This window comes from Sinocyclocheilus rhinocerous, unplaced genomic scaffold (assembly GCF_001515625.1).
Source record: "Sinocyclocheilus rhinocerous isolate Xijiao unplaced genomic scaffold, SAMN03320098_v1.1 scaffold1233, whole genome shotgun sequence".
Classification (NCBI taxonomy): Eukaryota; Metazoa; Chordata; class Actinopteri; order Cypriniformes; family Cyprinidae; genus Sinocyclocheilus; species Sinocyclocheilus rhinocerous.
In genome coordinates this window covers 203,450-219,918 of record NW_015639524.1, presented here as the reverse complement: position 1 = coordinate 219,918, position 16,469 = coordinate 203,450, and the positions used below count along the sequence as shown (strand labels likewise).

Here is a 16,469-nt window from a genome sequence, read left to right as displayed (position 1 = left end):
GCTGCTTGCGTTCAGTGGTTATTCTCCAAAATGGCACTACGGTGATGCGGAGAGACACAGAGGAGACGAATTGTTGAACAAAATAAATTTTTGTTTTCTTCGCGTACAAAAAGTATTCTCGTCGCTTCATAACGTTACGGTTGAACCACTGATGGCAGATGGACTATTCTGACGATGTCTTTCATACTTTTCTGGACCTTGACAGTGTAATTTAATTGGCAGTCAATGGGACAGTCACAATCCTCCCGGTTTTCATCCAAAATACCTTAAATTGTGTTCCGAAGACGAACTAAGCTTTTACGGGTTTGGAACAACATGGGGGTAAGTGATTAATGACAAAATTTTCATTTTGGGGTGGAGTAACCCTTATCGTATGGCTTCAGAAGTAACACAGAATAATATGCACAATCTCGGATTTGGATCGGCCCTCTCTGACCGATATATGAATATCGGATAGGCGCATCCCTAGCTCTGACATGACCCACATTTACGGAAGTGGGACTAAAAGTGTATCAGCAGAATTCATCCACTATGACCCTGGATGCTTATGAAAGAGGAGTAGAAATTGCACAACACTTAGGCAAAAACAAAAGACCTTAAGGCAACCTGATATTTAACGCGCATCTTGTCAGTAAAGCCGTTTCTGTAATCAGCGGTAAACTCCATCACGTGCGGGCTTTCACATGGAGCAGCATTTACTACTGTTCACTGACAAGCTGCGCAAAACATGCGCAAAATATGATCGTGGTTTTGCGCAGCTTGTCAGTGAACAACGGCTCTGTGTAGTAAATGCTGCTCCATGTGAAAGCACGCACGTGAAGGAGATTTACCGCTGATTACAGAACTTTCTTTACTGACAAGATGCGCGTTAAATATCGCATGCGATTTATCGTGCAGCCCTAATTTAACTTAACTGGAAATTAAATGTCCAGTGAGTGAGTGGAGCTAAAAGGTTAATGCTTAATCGAGTTTGAAAATAACACACCACCTACACTAAACTCCACCCTACATGTTTCACTGGGCCGGAGCGCTCCGCATCGCAAGTGTAATGTTGTACCTGGTGAGCTACCGAGCAAGTTTACTACATTAGAAAAGCCATACATATGGAGCTGGTTATTTGATGCAAATGTCAAAATGTATTAGTTTACAAATCATGTGTCTTGAGGTAACATAGTATTGTGCAAGGAACAGTGTGAAAATAAATCTTCATTAATCAATAATCTGCCCCAACAAACATAATTTGAGTGAAAAGGAATAAAAGTTGTTGGTGTTTCACTGCCTCTAAGTGTTCATTTCAGATGGAAGCTGCAGTGATATGTGCAGGTATGTTATTGGAGTTTTGCAAAAATGTAGGCAGAGCACATTTTTCCAATGAGTCTATGTTGGAGCCTATAAAAAACAAATAAAAACATATTGGTTGACACCAATTAAAAACAATATTTTCAGCAAAAAAGAATCAAACAAATTTTAAAAAAGATCAGCCTTGATACATCACATCTCTTAAAAAGGCTTACAAAATCTCTTAAAATCTCTTAAATTATTAAGCTGAACAGATGATTAAAGCAAAACTGAAGAATGACATATTTTAACAGTTTATGAAGTGACAGCTGAATCAACATTAAAAAAAACCCTCAGTGAATTCACACTTGAATGACACGTTACCTAGAACTAGAAGATGCTTTCAGTTTTTAATGCCTTCAATCCACCTGATCAAATCTACAGAATTGTAAATGTAAGCCAACACCTCAGCAAAAGCAGGGTCACATTTCACCGGCTCAGTATTAAACTCATTTTGTTTAACGTGAGATAACTTCACATCAGCGTGAATAACTGTCTACACTGCTTAATGCCAGACCGCAGGCTGGACCAGTATTAGAACTCACTTTTCTGGGTATATGCACTAAAAACATGGACAAACTGAAAGGCTTTGTTTTCACTGAAAACCACTTAATTGTTGCTGGCACATTAGAGAGGACTGCGCAATAGCCATAGGCCACATGCTTAAGCCAGTACTAAAGACTTCATCAGCCTATCACAACAAATAATCAGACAACAGGCATGATATTGACTAAGCGATTAATCATGCATTAATGAAACATCATATGAATGTTTGACTCACTAGTTATGTCAGCGACTGTGTGTGTGTGTGTGTGTGTGCGTGTGTGAACCTGTCAAGAACATGTCAAAGACATTTAAAAATATTTAAAAATGTTTTTTAACACTCTAAACCAACATACTGTACATCTGGACGTAGGATAAATCACTTTTCAGTGGTCAACATGATTATTAGAAAGTCAGAACACAGAAATTTCACAGCTGATTCTCAAGAGAAACCAAATCAATGTGGACGTCAACCAATGTCCAGACATGACAACTCAATACGTCCATCATGTAGGGGCATAGCGTAGATCCCATGGGACATAAGGGGGACGTGTCCCACCACAACTTTGGGACAACAGAAAATTGTCTATACTGTAACAACTATATCCTGTTTGCCGATCCCCCAACTATAATGTAAAGCATTCACAAAAGTGAATGTGTCCAATGAAGCAGGACTTGTTGGTTGTTCCTACTCCAGGAGTCTGGGGTGCAGGTTTGCACATGCTTCCCCTACAAACCCTCTGGGCTTTAACTTTTTCTCTGGCCCAGATTTCATTTTAGCTTGCATGCAAACCTGCCAGAGAATCAAACCCCAACTTTCAACACACAGATGGGCAGATGATGATTATGATGGACAGGAAGCTCTCAAGAACATTCCAGGCAGGAGGAAGAGGAGGAGAACTAACCAACACAAGAACTGTAATCAGACACTTGAGTGCATGCTTATGAAACTCCAGCTACACTAAATTACACTTTTTCCCTTCTTACAAAAGATGACCCGGTTAGGAGCTGCAGGGCCCGGCGTCGCCATACACACATATTTACACACGTATACACACATACAGCACGACTGTACATACAACAGTACGTATAGCCATGCAGAGCTGCCATCAAGCGGAAAAAACACAGCAAGAATAAATGAAAACTCCCCGTCTGCCATCCGAAAGAAAGCTCGTGAAACGCATACGTGCAATGATCAGCGGGAATCGGTTCAAGTTTAAAGGAACAAACCTGTTTATGGCCAGAGCGGTCCGCTGGATATTGGGTTGATTTGAGTTTTAGTTGTTCACAATCTAGAAACGTTTGTCTGGAAAATGGTTAAGTTGTTTGTGTAGATTATTAACAGAAGTGTTTTTGGACCCAAATGGATACACCGCTTACGACGGTTTGAGTTTTTAAGAGTTGCTAAAACTAATTTAATGTGATCGTGAGATCTGGTTGCGGTTCGAGTTTGTCATCATGGATGATGGAAGCGCGGAGACTGAAGCGCTCATCGGGATCTCGAGTGAAGATGGTCGGTCTCACTTGGACGCAAGAAACACGGCTGCTGAGTTCAAAGTTTACAAAAGGAGATGGTTCATCTTATTTGTACTCTGCCTGCTAAACTGTTCTAACGCAATGGTAGGATGTTAATTCATTTACATAGACTTATTTGTACACAATTCATCGGTGCACGTTATTTCAAAAACAATGTTTGTCTTCCTTATTTTTCATTAAAATGTTCTGTATTTTTTGTTAAGTACAAATATGCCAGGGAAATATATCCGAATAGAACCGAAGGTGCATCTGACTTACGGCTCTACAACAAATTTTGTTTATAATGACGTCATGAATCCCTCTTCCCAACCCTTCCAGCCTGGGTTGTTTACTTTAAACATCCAATGAAATAAAAATGTATGTTTTAAGTTTTATGTTATGTTTGAACAAATATAGCCTATACGCAATTTACAGTGCTCTACTTCCTGTAAAACGACTAAAACTATTGATGACTCATCTTGCACTTCAAGCATATCCACATTTTTGTCCAATAAAATGTTTTAACTGAAAATTTCCCTCCAACCACATGCCTCTGACTTGCATTAGCAAGTAGCAAATCATGGTTCAAAGCATGCGATTAATTGCAATTCATTTGATCAGTTAATTAGCGTATCATGCTCTAAATACAATTAAAATATCTCTACTGATTTATGATGCCTGTTGTTCAATTTATCCATTGTTTAACCCATTTAGGAAATGTTCACACTTTCTAAAGTGATCAGTCCACTAGGGGCTTCAGTCTACAGGGTCATACAGGGTCATCCTAAAAGCCCATTTGTAGTAGGACATGGATACGTCCCCCCGAGGCTATTATCTCTGAAGAGGGCGTGTGCCAGAAAGGGGCTTGTCAATCTTAATTACGCACCCCTGGTTCCCATGGGACATGTCATTTGCACGGACACCATTGTATATGTGTTACAAGGCCAAGACGTCCAAAGCTGTTCATCTGAAATATGAGAAATCTACATCGTGTCTTGGCACACTGTGTTAAAGCTTAGCAGATGGTGTAATTCGGGGCTTATTTAAAGATTACAATCTTGAGGAAATCTGATGACAGCCTAAACCAGTAGATGTGATTCTGGATTGCAGGCATGTGTTAAGAATTTTTAAGTACAAAAATATTTTTTACGTACAATCAGAACTGACAGTTAATTTTAGGAAAGCATCTTATGTTACACCAAGTGCACAAAGGAATTCCACACTGACTGTGAAAACAGCGTCTATGCATTTAAATTAATGCGAAAAATGGTCCCAGTAAGTTGTGCAGTGGTGCATAAAATGACTGTATTGTGTTTTGGGATCAGCTGACTGCCATCTGTCATGCTGCTGCATACATATAATATTGTTGATAGCAAACAAATAAATGCTATTGTGTACATCACTGCAAATGAACAATCAAAAACACTGCAAATGGCCACTGCACTGTGAATAATGCTCAGTAGGGCTATAAAGTACTCAAGTCTCTCTCTCATCCTTCGACTTGCTTCCTTTTATCAGGGGTCGCCACAGTGGAGTGATCCGCACAACTGATTTGGCACATGTTTTATGCTGGATGCCCTTCCTGCCACAACCCGGCCCTGAGAGTGCACTAACTCGTGCAACCCCCAGTGCTGGGACACACTCACTCACTCATTCACACACACACTCACTCACTACGGCCAATGTACTTTGTCCTATAAAGTACTCAAGTAAATGTTCTTAATCAAGTGTTTACTCTAGTACCACTGAAACAAAATACTTGTATTTTTACTCCGTTACATTCTGGAGGAAAATAAAAATATATTTTTACTCCTTAAAATTTCATTTAGAATGTGGCTTGACTTGTATAATTGTACCCATAATTTATTTTCAAGCATAATTTCTCAGTACAATTTACACCACTGCCGCTCATACACTTGCACGTCACTCTGTGTTTGTCATATTTAGCTCATGTGAGGGGCCCTTCTGACCTGTGGTTCCTGTTTTTTGCAGCTTCAGCAGTTAAATGTTGAACTGAGACTTTGTGTCATATGAGCAAGCTGGTCCAGTTTCATGCACTTCATATTTATAAATGTCATAGATACATAATATATAGTATTTTCTTGAATGTTGTATTTTTGTGGACTAGATATCGGAATAATGTACACATTGAAGCTACACCTTCATTTTTATTGTGTTCAATTTCTCCACAGGCATGGCTGACTTTTGCACCTGTGGCCGACCAGACAGCACAATATCTGCGAGTCTCTCTAAATCTGGTCAACTGGCTGTCGCTAGTCTATATAGTGGTTGCTGTCTTCTTCAGTTTGATCACAACATGGGTGCTGGACACACTGGGACTGCGCTTCTCGGTATACAGAGAGATAATACTGTCAAATCTATATTGTTAAATATTGTTTTCCAGCTGTTACCAAAAAAAAAAAAAAAAGGAATAATAACTAGTTTTTGCCAAATACCATTGTTAAAGTTATTGTTCCTTATGGGGAAAAAAAACATAATTAATCAATAATGCATCTCCTTTGTCAATGTTGTTGACTAATATCACAGTTTTATTGTAAATATAACTTAAGTAAATGTGGTATTTTGGCAGAAATTATGGTTAGGCCTAAAACTGTAGTGTGACAACATGCCATTTAAAAAACATAAAGGTTTATATAAAGGTCAGTGATGATCATAATAAAGTTATAATATTATAATAATGAAGTAACTGATCATATAGTTTTCAATTAAATTAACTGTGTTTGTGCTCTTGGTTCTTGAAGTGCAAAACATGTTGTCTTTACGGTAATTCGATTCACTTGTTGTAGACTGCCACCTGGGTACCTCACTTCACTTCAGTTGATTCTTCAGAAATCGAACAAAAAATAGGTAACAGATGAAACACACATAAACCAAGTGGGAAAATAATAGGAAATAAAATGATACAATATATAGCGTTATGCTATATTACATAATATAAATATACCATGTAAATGTATATTGAACCTAGCTGCAACGAGCGTGCACTTCATTTACGATGCGCAAACCGATTTTCGTCGCGACCAATAATTTTGCAACTAATTTAAGTTTAATCAAAAGTTAACATACTTGTCTTTTGCAGTCAAGCTATTCTGTCAAATAATGCAAAACATTATTTATATAAAACAAAGTTAAATAAAATATTCAAAGAAAAAAGTCTTGACCAGGGGCACATCAGGTACTCACAAGCGAGACTATGGGTGCTCCAGAGCGGGAACAAAAAGTCAAAAACAAAAAGTGGATCCCATTGCAAGAAACAAAAAAAATCCACATCCAGGCACTCACATAGCAGGCAAAATACATGTAGCCCTGTCTTACAATAAAGGCTTTTTATATTTTGCCTGCTATGTGAGTGCTTGGACGTGGATTTTTTTTGTTTCTTGCAATGGCATCCACTTTTTGTTTTTAAATAAAATATTATTTAATTGTGTTATTTAGGAAGCATAAAATAAAAGAGTTATCAAATTGTTTTAGTTTTTAGTAAATTAGATAATTTACTTAACACGTATAATTTTGAATTATTTTAAATGCCATTCCCACCACAGAAAGGTATCAAACACAATACATAATTTGGGATGTAGCCTATTGAAAAAGCCGCTGTGATGAAAATGTTCATCACATTTACGAAATATACTTTCTTCCTATTTTCTGAAACAGCTAATCGTGGGCTCATGGCTCAACATGTTGGGCGCTATCCTGCGTGTCATTGGCATTGAATTATTTTAAATGCCATTCCCACCACAGAAAGGTATCAAACACAATACATAATTTGGGATGTAGCCTATTGAAAAAGCCGCTGTGATGAAAATGTTCATCACATTTACGAAATATACTTTCTTCCTATTTTCTGAAACACAGCTAATCATGGGCTCATGGCTCAACATGTTGGGCGCTATCCTGCGTGTCATTGGCATGTTGAGCTGCATCCCAGAGCGGGCCATTTTCCCTATGGTCATGGGGGGCCAGACGTTGTGTGCCTTCGCCCAGCCTTTTGTCATCTTTGCCCCCACCAAGCTGGCCGCTCTCTGGTTCCCTGATCACCAGAGGGCCACAGCTAACATGATGGCTTCCATGGGTAACCTTTTTACAGCTCATATTTTATATGGTACTTAAATGCCTGTAGCCTACTGTAGAATGGTAATATTCTTCTCCTTTGTTTTCCAGCTAATACTGTTGGGCTGCTCTTAGCGAATATCTTCTCTCCAATGATACTTAGTTACACCAATACTCTTTTCATGCTGGTAAGACTGCTTAAGACAGAACTTGGGAAAAAAATAATTTTATTTCTTGTATGATGCACATCCCTTATAGTCCCGTCGTCTCTCTGTCTGACTTGTAGCTCTTGATATATGCTATACCTGCCACCATAGCCTGTTTCCTAGCAACAGTGGGGATCCGTGAACGCGTTCCCCCCACACCCCCTTCTGCCAGCATGGTGACCTCCAGCTCTGAACCTTTTCTACAGGGGGTGAAACTGGTACTACACACAGTTTCAAACAAACTGACAACTCATTTACTTTATTGCATGAGCAATGTGCATTTTTTCGAGAATTAATTAAATATAGCCTCTGATTAAAGATGGCGTTTATGTCATTTTGTACTGCTGTCTGAGATTCACTGCGTTCTGTCACTCTTTTATTTGCAGCTGCTGACAAACAAAGCATATGTGTTCCTGCTGGTGTGTTTTGGTTCAGGAATAGGGGTATTCACTTGCTTTTCCACCTTACTGGAGCAGATACTTTGTGTTAAGGGCTACTCCAATGTAAGAACCCAAAAAGAATTATACCCACATTTACCTCAAATCATAAAACCAACCTGTGCCATAATATGTTAAATAACTAGAAATAAAGTTGAATCTCAACTAACTAGCTAACTTCAAATGCTGGATTTAGAAAGCCTTGTATTAAACATAGCATTAATACTGCACTAACTGGATGGATGGATGGTTTGTATAAACACTTTCAATCACCTGCCAAGTCTGTACAGTATTAGTAGTGTTAGCTTTGTCAAGTCAAGATAACTGTGTCTCTACATGTTTAATGTGGCAGGACTTTGCAGGACTGTGCGGTGCAGTTGCTATTGTATTCGGTGTTTTGGGTGCTTTTGATATATGATATACATGCCACCATAGCCTGTTTAATAGCAACAGTGGGGATCCGTGAACGCGTTCCCCCCACACCCCCTTCTGCCAGCATGGTGACCTCCAGCTCTGAACCTTTTCTACAGGGGGTGAAACTGGTACTACACCATTTTAAACAAACTTATTGCATGAGTGCATTTTTCGAGAATTTATGAAATATAGCATCTGACTACAGGTGGCTCTTGTCATTTTGTACTGCTGTCTGAGATTCACTGCGTTCTGTCACTCTTTTATTTGCAGCTGCTGACAAACAAAGCATATGTGTTCCTGCTGGTGTGTTTTGGTTCAGGAATAGGGGTATTCACTTGCTTTTCCACCTTACTGGAGCAGATACTTTGTGTTAAGGGCTACTCAAATGTAAGAACCCAAAAAGAATTATACCCACATTTACCTCAAACCATAAAACCAACCTGTGCCATAATATGTTAAATAACTAGAAATAAAGTTGAATCTCAACTAACTAGCTAACTTCAAATGCTGGATTTAGAAAGCCTTGTATTAAACATAGCATTAATACTGCACTAACTGGATGGATGGATGGTTTGTATAAACACTTTCAATCACCTGCCAAGTCTGTACAGTATTAGTAGTGTTAGCTTTGTCAAGTCAAGATAACTGTGTCTCTACATGTTTAATGTGGCAGGACTTTGCAGGACTGTGCGGTGCAGTTGCTATTGTATTCGGTGTTTTGGGTGCTTTTCTCCTCGGCCTGTACGTGGACAAGACCAAGAAGTTTACAGAAGTCACTAAAATAAACATGTGTCTGACATCACTGGGCTGCTCGGTTTTTGCGGTGGTGAGTAGAGTAAATGATTTCACTGTTGTTGATATGTGCTTGACCTGAAATGTTGTCGTCCTACTGTCCATCAGGTTTCCCAGTTAAGTGAGCAGAAGTTCATCATTGGTGCAGTATGTGCGTGGTTTGGATTCTTCGGGTACTCTGTATATCCCATCGCAATGGAGCTCGGAGTTGAATGCTCGTACCCTGTGGGTGAAGCAACATCCTCTGGATTGATCTTCGTGTCTGGGTAACTTTTTTTTTTTTAGTTTTTAAGAATTTTTTTTTTTTTTTTTTTACAAATTCTGTTTCAGAAGTGTTTCTTAAAGGAATAGTTCACCCAAAAATGAAAAATTGCTTAAAATGTACTTAATCTCAGGCCATCCAAGATCAGTTTATTTCTTCATCTGAACAGATTTGGAGAAATGTAGCATTACACTTGCTCCCCAATGGATCCTCTGCAGTGAATGGGTGCCGTCAGAATGAGAGTCCAAACAGCTGATAACAACAATCACCTTCATGATGGATTTGTTTCTTACAAACACGCAGATTTTGACTTCACAAGACATAATTGGACTGGAGTAGGGTGGATTATTTGTTCATTATTGTGATGTTTTTATCAGCTGTTTGGACTCTCATTCTGATGGCACCCATTCACTGCAGAGGATCCATTGGTGATCAAGTGATGTAATGCTAAATTTCTCCAAATCTGGTTTGATGAAGAAACAAACTCATCTACATCTTGGATGGTCTGAGGGTGTGTAAATTTGCTCAATTTTTCATTTTTGGGTAAGTAGTGCTTTAAGCTAACTAACTTTTTATAGACTGAACTGATGTGTTTAATGTGATGTTTAATCAGACAAATTCAGGCTGCCCTTTATCTGCTCCTGCTACAAGCTCTGGCCAAACCAATGGCAGAATCTCCATTATCTGTATGTGCTACTGGAACAGATGCCAATTTGAGCTGGACAGGTAAGTGTTGCATTATTTGAAATGTTAAAATACTATTTACTGAAAGATAGTATGCAGTGCACAGTGTTTACTGTCCAGTTATACAGTAAAAGGCATGGCCTTATTCAAGCGGTGATTAGTTTCCTCCCTTCACCGTGTCACAACTCCCACCATGCTTTGAAAGTCTAGTGTGGCTGGTTCGTGCACAATTTTCAATTCCTCTTCCTCCTCCTGGATAGGGAAAATGTTTAAAATGGGAACACGTCCAAATTAATCCAGCCTTCTGGCTTTTCCTGGTCGCTTGATGCCTTGATGAGTTGATACAGTTGGGCTGAGCTCCAGGCATTCATTTGTCTTTCTTTCTCTTGCTCTTTCTCCTAAATGCACACACACATAGTGCCAGTGCTGGTGATGGCAGGCCTGTGTACTCTGGGCACCTGCTGCTTTGTTGGCTTTTTCCACACGGATTACCGGAGACTCCGTGCGGAAGCCACAGCCTCACCAAATAGAGTGACAGACCAGTCAACAGGAGGAGACACCTGGGCAAACAGCACTGATGCATAAAGAGACGGACTGAACTAACGGCAAGAAAAACCACTGATGACAGTGTTTACGCACACTTTAAAGTCTTTTACCTCATTAACACTGAAAATGTGTCTTAAATGCAACTTTGTGCAGAAGTGGTACCACCTCAACACAATTAATGTTACATAAAACCAAACTCGTTATGCACAAAAAAAAAAAATTCTGTTAAAGGTAACCAAGACCAAATGTTTTATGCAAATATTAATCTCAAATCATAAATGTTTTTATTGCAATACAGGGTACAGGGATTTTCTAACTGTTATACATAATGCATTAAATAATTTTCTTATAATGTAGTTATTTTGAGGTACATATGTTGTTGAATGTTTAAAGTTGGAAACTAAGGCTAGTAGTTATTTTATGAAACTACAGATATATTTGAGTGCAATAAAATGTCCATAGTACTAACTTTCTACCTAAAGTAGGAGTAGAAATGAAGGATTGCTGGGATAACCACCATGGAATAAAAAAAGTGATTGTGCCTTTTTCTTGCAATTCTGCGTTTAAATCTCACTTTTTTGTAAGATATAAACTCAGAATTGATAGATATAAACTCACAATTACAAGAAAAAGAATTGCGAGGTATAAACTCAGAATTCATTTTTTCTTTCTCGCAATTCTGTTTTATTGTTTCTACAACGCAGTAAAAAAATAAAAGGTCATTGCAACTTTTTCTCTCACCACTGATTTTTTCCCCCTTGCAATTACAAGTTTACATCTCACAATTCACAATTTTCTTCTCAGAATTGCAAGTTATATATTGTTTTTCAGATAATTGGGAGAAAAAGTAGCAGTTACTTTAAGTGAAGTACAGTATTTTCAACTAATATTTAATGCCCAATTATTTATTTAGCAAAATTGCCATGTAATACTAAGCGTGACAGTGTACAGTAAGATGGTCATTTACATAAATCCCAAAAGGGTGCTTAGGAACCACTCAAAACCTATTCTGCACATTATCTTTTACAATTCCTGCTAACGTGACCAAAACATTAATTTGTTTGTATGTTAATAAAATTAATTATACAATCAAAAACATTGTTTTTAGAAAAAGTCATTTTTTTATATTTATCATCTGGCTGTCTGTTATATTTTATCTTAATTGTAAATGTAATCATCCTTTCCAATCATCCTACTACTTGTCCGCTTGATCCTATTCCATCTCATCTCCTTCAAGCCATTTCTCCTGCCGTTGTACCTGCACTCACTCACATCGTTAACACATCCCTTCACACTGGTGTTTTTCCCTCAGTATTTAAACAGGCTCGTATAACCCCACTTCTTAAGAAACCCACTCTGACACTCTAACTCTAACACTTTCTATTCTATTTTAATTCTACTTAATATTTATCTTTTTTTTATAAAAAAAAACAAAAAAACAAACACTAGCTTTCTTCTATTTTTTCTATTCTATCTACTTGTTTTTCTTTGTGTATGTGTGCGTGTATAATATATATATACACCTTGCTACGTGTACTGCGTTAGGCTAACCGAGACTTGTCATTTGCACTTATATATTGTTGCTCTTTTGTTAGTTTTGACTGCTTTTATTGTCCTCATTTGTAAGTCGCTTTGGATAAAAGCGTCTGCTAAATGACTAAATGTAAATGTAATTGTTTGAGGAGTTCACAAAGGACTTGAACAATTGTCAGCTATAGCCAGAAATGATCATATGTCAGTCCACATCCTCTTTTCTCGTAGATGCTTGCAAGAACAAAAGACATGAGCAGGGGCAATTTTTTTTTATTTTGTATTTGTGTAAAAAAAAAAAAAAAAAAAAGAAATTTTATCATTCAAAACACTGCATTACAGTGGCAAAAGAGCTCAATCTGCTTTTAAGAGGCACACCATTGATAATGAAGAATTACTTGAAACCCAACTCGACAATCATTTTTCAATCAAAATGACATAAAACGCATAAAAATGAGTAGTTTCATACCATAGTTGCTTGAGTAAAACTAAGCTCTTCATCATGGTTTACTAAACACCAGGCATTTAAAAGAGCTACACTTACCACAGAGCCGATGACAATGAAAAATAAAAAGAAAGAAAAAAAAAATGAAAAGAAAAAAAGAAACACTACACAAACATATCAAGGGCCCCAAAAAGGGTCTGAGATTTCCCAATATCACTACTTACAAAAAAACCATCTCCAATGATCCCGATCGATGTCACTAAACCTTGAAATGCCACATAAACAGGCAGGTGTGACAGTCTGAAGTGATGCATTGTGGGAATTCAGAGCTGAAGAGCGCAGAACTGCTGGTAAACAGCCAGGATATGATGGTCGAGCTCAGCGGTGAATAGCAGGTTCTCCAGGGTGCCGATATACTGCTGGATGATTACATAATGCTGTGGACGACAATGAAGATTGAAGGTAATAAATAAGGGATGTTTAATGACCAACAAAACCCAGTATAGACCGGCAAACAAGTGGATCAGGACTACCATGAGGAAGATCTGCTGTAGCCTCTCGATGCAGTTCTTGTACCAGGTGGTGTTGATGTCTACGCCGCTCGTTTCACAGCGAACCAGGTGCTCTGTCAGTAACATAATGAAGCGCTGAAAGAGAAAGAGAGATAACAACAGTTCTTCTCATCTCTTAGCTCCAGGCACTGTCTTCAAATAGCATAATGAAACACAAAAGACACACACAGAGAAAGACATGAAAAGAATGAAATGTTTCTCTTCTGACAAATAGGAACAAGGTGTAAAAGGAGTTGAGACATTAACAGGGACACATCTTTTTTTAATGTAGTCATGCAGCCTCTATAACAAATGTATTAACAAAAAAAGCTTTTTACATCAGGATAAAATGGATCTGCATTGTCATGGACGCACCTGGAATATAACAAGGAAAAGGTTCTTCTGTTCGCTCTGGGCCGACTCGACTTTCTCCTGCAGCCTCTCGATCTGTTCCTCCAACTGACCCTCCTCATCCTCACTGTTCTTCTCCATGTCCTCTTCATCGCCGCTGTCCCGCTGCTACAGGAAAAGAGAAACCGTGCGTCCTTGTGTTCTCGTACTACATCATCAACCATCAAAGTTCAATTCCAATAATAGAGAACGCAAGTACAGAGGATGAATGAAAGTACCCAGATTTGTTACTGATACTTAGGATGCATCGAATGCACACTTGAGAGAATCAACCAATGAGAAATCCCAGAAGACGCTGTGGGTGGATGCCGTATGAAAGTCTCTAAGCTTTAAACTTCCTGCTGCAAGCTCGAAATACTTGACGGCTTGTGAAAGTAAACATTTGTTGTTTTAATTTTGAATCATTGTAATAAAGTGATAAAGACCTGGAGAAAGCCAATATTTTCACTGGCACATTAAAATAATCGTAATATTGACGAAGCATAGGTAACGATTAAATATACATACTCATTTTCACAAATATACACAGTAAAATAAAAGGTTTAAAATATGAAAAATTTAATAAAATTGATAATAATAATCATCATCATCATCTAAAAAAGTAAATTAAAAGCTAAATTAAAAAAGATGACATAAGGATAAAAATAATCTAAAATAATGGGATTTTAGATGGGAAAATATTTGAATGGGAAACAATGTGACTTTTTTTTTCATAATCTGAAAAGCAATAAATAAAGATTCCAAGCATCGTAATGTGTGGTCTGAAATACATTTACATATGTATAGGACATTTGTTTTTGTCTGAATGAAAGCAGTTTTTGGAAAGTAGTGTCTGGGTAGGATATAAAAAAAACAAATAGAGCAATCCCTCCTCAACAGCATATGTTGTCTCAGGCACCTCATGAATTCAACTCTGTGGCTAGACATTGTGACGGACACAACCAGAAGCCAAATTTCCAGTTGTCCGTCTGGTCTGTCCTCACTAGTTGCTGGATGAGAAAGTCTGTTGGCTTGAGGCCGACACCTACATTATTACTACAGCAACCAGTGTTGATATTCCAGATATTTACTGTCTGCACTGCACAAACAACTGATGCAATGTAAGCCCTTACAAAAGTAACAGTGAGGACAGTCAATTCCAAAGATCAGGATTGCAAAAAACAAATCAGAATGCTGTGTGGTTTGAACAAAAGCCCACGTGCACAAGTGTCTTGGCAGTCAAAAATATTTGTTTCTCTACCTTTTTGTTCTGTTGCTTCTCCAGCTTTTCTTTTGCCTCATCCAACTCTTTCTGGATCTTCTGCACGTGTTTGTTCATCTTCCGGATGGTCGAATGTAGAATCTCCCACACATAAAACCTGCATAGACCCAATGAACATCAATTACAGCTGCAATGACCTCACCTGCACAGGTAAGTGCGTTCTGCAGGTTTACCTGGTAAAATCATGAGCCATTTCAGGAGAAAATATCCAGTTGGCCACAGCTGCACAGTCCACGATCTGGGTCCGTATCAACTTGTCCACCAACACGGAGGTCATCTGAAAGAGTACATCGACAACATGCCACGGCTGGTGTTCAATAAGACAATACAACATATAAAATAAGACGTCTGACTGATCCCACCTGAGGATGGTTCCTCCAGAACTCATACAGAACCCTGAGGATGTGCAGTTTCCCCTCATCACTGTCTGTAAGGTTCTTCAGAACCTCATGGAACCTGAGAGAGAAAAGAAATGCATCCATTGCCATTTACCAGAAGAACGGCACCTGAGCATTTTACAAGCTTTCATACATTCCCAATGATCTGTGCTTTTAGCAATTACAGGCAGCGTTTGTAAGAAGAAGGAGAGGGAACACGGAGCCAGCCGCTGGCAGGCCTGTGTGGGGTTTGGCAGGAGATACTCACTTGGCCAGGGCACTGAAGGAATGACTGAAAGACTTTGCAGCCAAATGGAGCAGTGTCTGCAGGAACACTTCAATCTTCAGAGGGTTGAAGCCGTCGCCCTCATCTGGATAGAAAGGAGAAGTGCGGTTACATAAAGAAAACGAGGCACATTCACGTTTAGTCATGGCCAAAAGTTTTGGCAGTGACAAATTTTGTGTTTTGCAAAGTTTGCTGCTTCAGTATTTGTAGATTATTTTTTTCACATGTTTCTATGGTATACTGAAAAACAATGATAAGCATGTAAGTTTTAAAGGCTTTTATTGGCAAAAATATATATATGATGAGTCAATATTTACAGTGTTGACCCTTGTTCTACATAACGTCTGCAATTCGCTCTGGCATGCTGGATATTAGATTCTGGGCCAAATCCTGACTGATGGCGATCCATTCTTGCCGTATTAGTTCTCTGAGTTGATCACAATTTGTGGGCTTCTGCTTGTCCACTCACCTTTTGAGGCTTGACGTTTTTTTTGGAGCGAAGTGGCTTCTTGACACCAGGCCGTTGTCCAGAAGTCTTCGTCTCACTGTGCTTGCAGATGCTCTCACACCAACCTGCTGCTATTCCTGAGCAAGCTCTGCACTGCTGGAGACATGATTCCAGCTGACTCCTCAGGAAGAGACAGTCCTGGCGCTTGCTGGACACTCTGGGACGTCCTGAAGACTTCTTCACTGCAGTCAAACCTCTCTCCTTGAAGTTCTTGATGATCCGGTAAATGGTTCTTTCAGGTGCAATATTCTTTGTAGCAATTTCCTTGCATGTGAGGCCATTTTGATGCAAA

At 38.7% G+C, this 16,469-nt stretch overlaps 3 protein-coding genes across 3 annotated transcripts in view; 1 reads left to right on the top strand and 2 right to left on the bottom strand.

The window, feature by feature from the left end:
- LOC107751329 (polycomb group RING finger protein 3) overlaps positions 1 to 3,149 on the bottom strand; it is a 35,621-nt gene extending 32,472 nt beyond the window's left edge. The window contains exon 1 of the mRNA XM_016567010.1: positions 3,112 to 3,149. The gene's annotated coding sequence lies outside the window, so the exon portion shown is untranslated. The remainder of the gene's footprint in view (positions 1 to 3,111) is intronic.
- An 8-nt stretch (positions 3,150 to 3,157) lies between these two features.
- slc49a3 (solute carrier family 49 member 3) lies at positions 3,158 to 11,013 on the top strand. The gene is made up of 10 exons (XM_016567009.1): positions 3,158 to 3,501; positions 5,589 to 5,747; positions 7,273 to 7,489; positions 7,579 to 7,655; positions 7,754 to 7,891; positions 8,060 to 8,176; positions 9,198 to 9,350; positions 9,425 to 9,582; positions 10,192 to 10,304; positions 10,681 to 11,013. The coding sequence occupies exons 1-10, from the start codon at positions 3,340 to 3,342 to the stop codon at positions 10,845 to 10,847; spliced, it is 1,461 nt and encodes a 486-aa protein (XP_016422495.1). The 5' UTR covers positions 3,158 to 3,339; the 3' UTR covers positions 10,848 to 11,013.
- A 1,624-nt stretch (positions 11,014 to 12,637) lies between these two features.
- The window catches only part of LOC107751343 (nuclear cap-binding protein subunit 1-like), a 16,814-nt gene continuing 12,982 nt past the window's right edge, over positions 12,638 to 16,469 (bottom strand). Inside the window, exons 17-23 of the mRNA XM_016567038.1 lie at positions 15,652 to 15,754; positions 15,369 to 15,462; positions 15,180 to 15,283; positions 14,986 to 15,103; positions 13,710 to 13,853; positions 13,317 to 13,430; positions 12,638 to 13,220 (exon numbers count right to left, since the gene is read on the bottom strand). Of these exons, the coding sequence (XP_016422524.1) occupies positions 13,107 to 13,220; positions 13,317 to 13,430; positions 13,710 to 13,853; positions 14,986 to 15,103; positions 15,180 to 15,283; positions 15,369 to 15,462; positions 15,652 to 15,754 (791 nt within the window). The 3' untranslated portion in view covers positions 12,638 to 13,106. The remainder of the gene's footprint in view (positions 13,221 to 13,316; positions 13,431 to 13,709; positions 13,854 to 14,985; positions 15,104 to 15,179; positions 15,284 to 15,368; positions 15,463 to 15,651; positions 15,755 to 16,469) is intronic.